General features: G+C 37.6%; 1 protein-coding gene across 1 annotated transcript in view; it reads right to left on the reverse strand.

Moving 5' to 3' along the window:
* The window catches only part of LOC122258529 (solute carrier family 22 member 7), a 15,072-nt gene that overhangs the window by 605 nt on the left and 11,967 nt on the right, over positions 1-2,500 (reverse strand). The window contains exons 8-11 of the mRNA XM_086552695.1: positions 2,407-2,479; positions 1,714-1,865; positions 622-836; positions 142-317 (exon numbers count right to left, since the gene is read on the reverse strand). Coding sequence (XP_086408821.1) covers positions 142-317; positions 622-836; positions 1,714-1,865; positions 2,407-2,479 — 616 coding nt within the window. The remainder of the gene's footprint in view (positions 1-141; positions 318-621; positions 837-1,713; positions 1,866-2,406; positions 2,480-2,500) is intronic.

The following is a 2,500-nucleotide window of genomic DNA, read 5'->3' on the forward strand; positions in this document are numbered from 1 at the left end:
TTTTTCCTTCTGTACACTTTCCCGGAAGCAAGACCTGATATCGGCATGATTCAAGTCATAAATGAACAGAATCTGTTCTAAATTATTTCAATTAACTAATTCAGCACATAAAAAACACAATATAAAGAAACAAAACCATACATGAAGGACGTAGGGAGTCGATATCATGGCTCCCAACCCGAACACAATCATCCAAGCGAAACCAGTTGATCTTATCGGTGTAGGGAAGATCTCCGTACACTGAACAAACACTATATAGATGAGTTGTGTACAGAACAGCCTAATGAAGGCGACTATGGTCAACATCACCCACTTCTCTGCAGGAGAAAGATGGACGGAACATCTATCATTACTGCGACTTATCTATGCTGTTCCTGTGCAAGTAAATGTCAACAGACGGGAGTGGTAATGGTATTTAGATTAGGGGCAGGGGTTGATTTTTAAGAAGAGGAAATACGTCAGGAGACAGATAGACTAGGTGAAGGGGGGGGGGGGGAGAAGGGGAAAGAGAGAGAGAGGGAAAGGGTGAGAGAGACAGAGAAAGAGGAAAAGAAAGAAGGCGAGCGATATAGCCTACATCTAATCCAATCTATACGTTTCCCAAAATGAATAAGAACCAACCTTCAAGGCAGAAAGGCGCCGCTCCACAAAACACAGCAGTCACAAGGAAGGTCGCAATGCAGGTGAAGCGACGCCCAAGGTACTGTGTCCAAAGCCATCCTAAGGCGTTGCTAGGAAGCTCCGAGATTGACAAGACGAAGTGGCTCAGGAAGAAGTTGCTTTCAAGGACAGTGATCCCGAGGAACACCACGCCGTAACACATGAAAACACAGCCGCTGGAAGAAAGCCATGCAATGCTAACCTACACACATGCAAATAGGAAATTATGTTTATATACATATATATATATATGTATATATTTATATATATATATATATATATATATATATATATAAATATATATATATATATATATGTATTATACATATATATATATATATATATAATATATATATATATATATATATATTATATATATATATATATATATATATATATAATATATATATGCATATATATATATGTATGTATTTATATGTAAGAGAGATGGTAGAATGCAGTAACGAATTTAATATAGAAATACAAATTTTTACCTCCCTGACCGAGACTCGAACCCCGGGTCGTCAGAGTGACAGACCCAGCAACTAACCCAATAGACCACGCGACCCACTAAAATAATTATCTAACCAGATGCCTTACAATCATCATGGAAATTACCTATGTGCTCATAGCAGAGCACTGTTCTGCTAAGAGCACATACGTAATTTCCATGATGGTTGTAAGGCATCTGGTTAGATGGTAGCCTGTAAGAGATTAGACATGCTTATATGTGTGCTGGAATCATGGCAGTTAAAGGTCAGTCACTCACATTTGTGTGTTCTTAATGTTCTATTTCTACTATTCCATATATATGAGATCCTATTTCTGCGTACACACACTTACACACATACACACACAAACACACACACACACACAAAAAAAAAAAACATTTATACACACATAGTCAAACACTTTCACATACAGAGGCAAATAGACACACACAGACACATACACACACACATTCACGCTCACTAATAAAAACAAAATAATAATAATGATAAAAAAACAAAACTAAAAACGCCACAATGAAAGACTTGATACTGACTAACTCACCACATAACGAACAGGATAATGGCCCGCATGCGAAGTCTCGGGTAACGATAAGCTTCTACCAGCGTCACTTCCTTCTCCTGACGAGTCCACAAGATGTTCAAGTCAGCCTCCAGCTGGACGCGAGAAACGGCCTTCCTGTTCGATCCGGCTACCTGGAATTTGTTTTTGTAAATTACTTCATTTTCGTATGCTTATATTCTTACCTACTGGTTCTATGTTAAATGACCAGTATAATGTCCTTTTTTATAATAACTGATCGAGGTTTGTCTCTCACTTCCTCCCTCTATCTCTATCTCTATTACTATCGCTCTTTTTTTTCCTTTTATCTCATACTATCGCTCTTTTTTTCCTTTTATCTCATACTATCGCTCTTTTTTTTCCTTTTATCTCATACTATCGCTCTTTTTTTCCTTTTATCTCATACTATCGCTCTTTTTTTCCTTTTATCTCATACTATCGCTCTTTTTTTCCTTTTATCTCATACTATCGCTCTTTTTTCCTTTTATCTCATACTATCGCTCTTATTTTCCTTTAATCTCACACTATCGCTCTTTTTTTCCTTTCATCTCATACTATCGCTCTTTTTTTCCCTTTTATCTCTATCTTCTCTCTTTTTTTTTTCCTTTTATCTCTATCTTCTCTCTTCACATAGAAACCCCGAATAAACATGAATTTCCAATTAGAAGACCCTACCTGCAGCAAGATCGTGGCGCACTCGCTTATCCTTCCTTGTGCCAAGAGCCATCGAGGTGATTCCGGAAGGTACCTGAGGAGGATGTGTTTTGGG

Source organism: Penaeus japonicus, unplaced genomic scaffold (genome assembly GCF_977035675.1).
Source record: "Penaeus japonicus unplaced genomic scaffold, GWHDUDI00000001_assembly GWHDUDI00000027, whole genome shotgun sequence".
Lineage (NCBI taxonomy): Eukaryota > Metazoa > Arthropoda > Malacostraca > Decapoda > Penaeidae > Penaeus > Penaeus japonicus.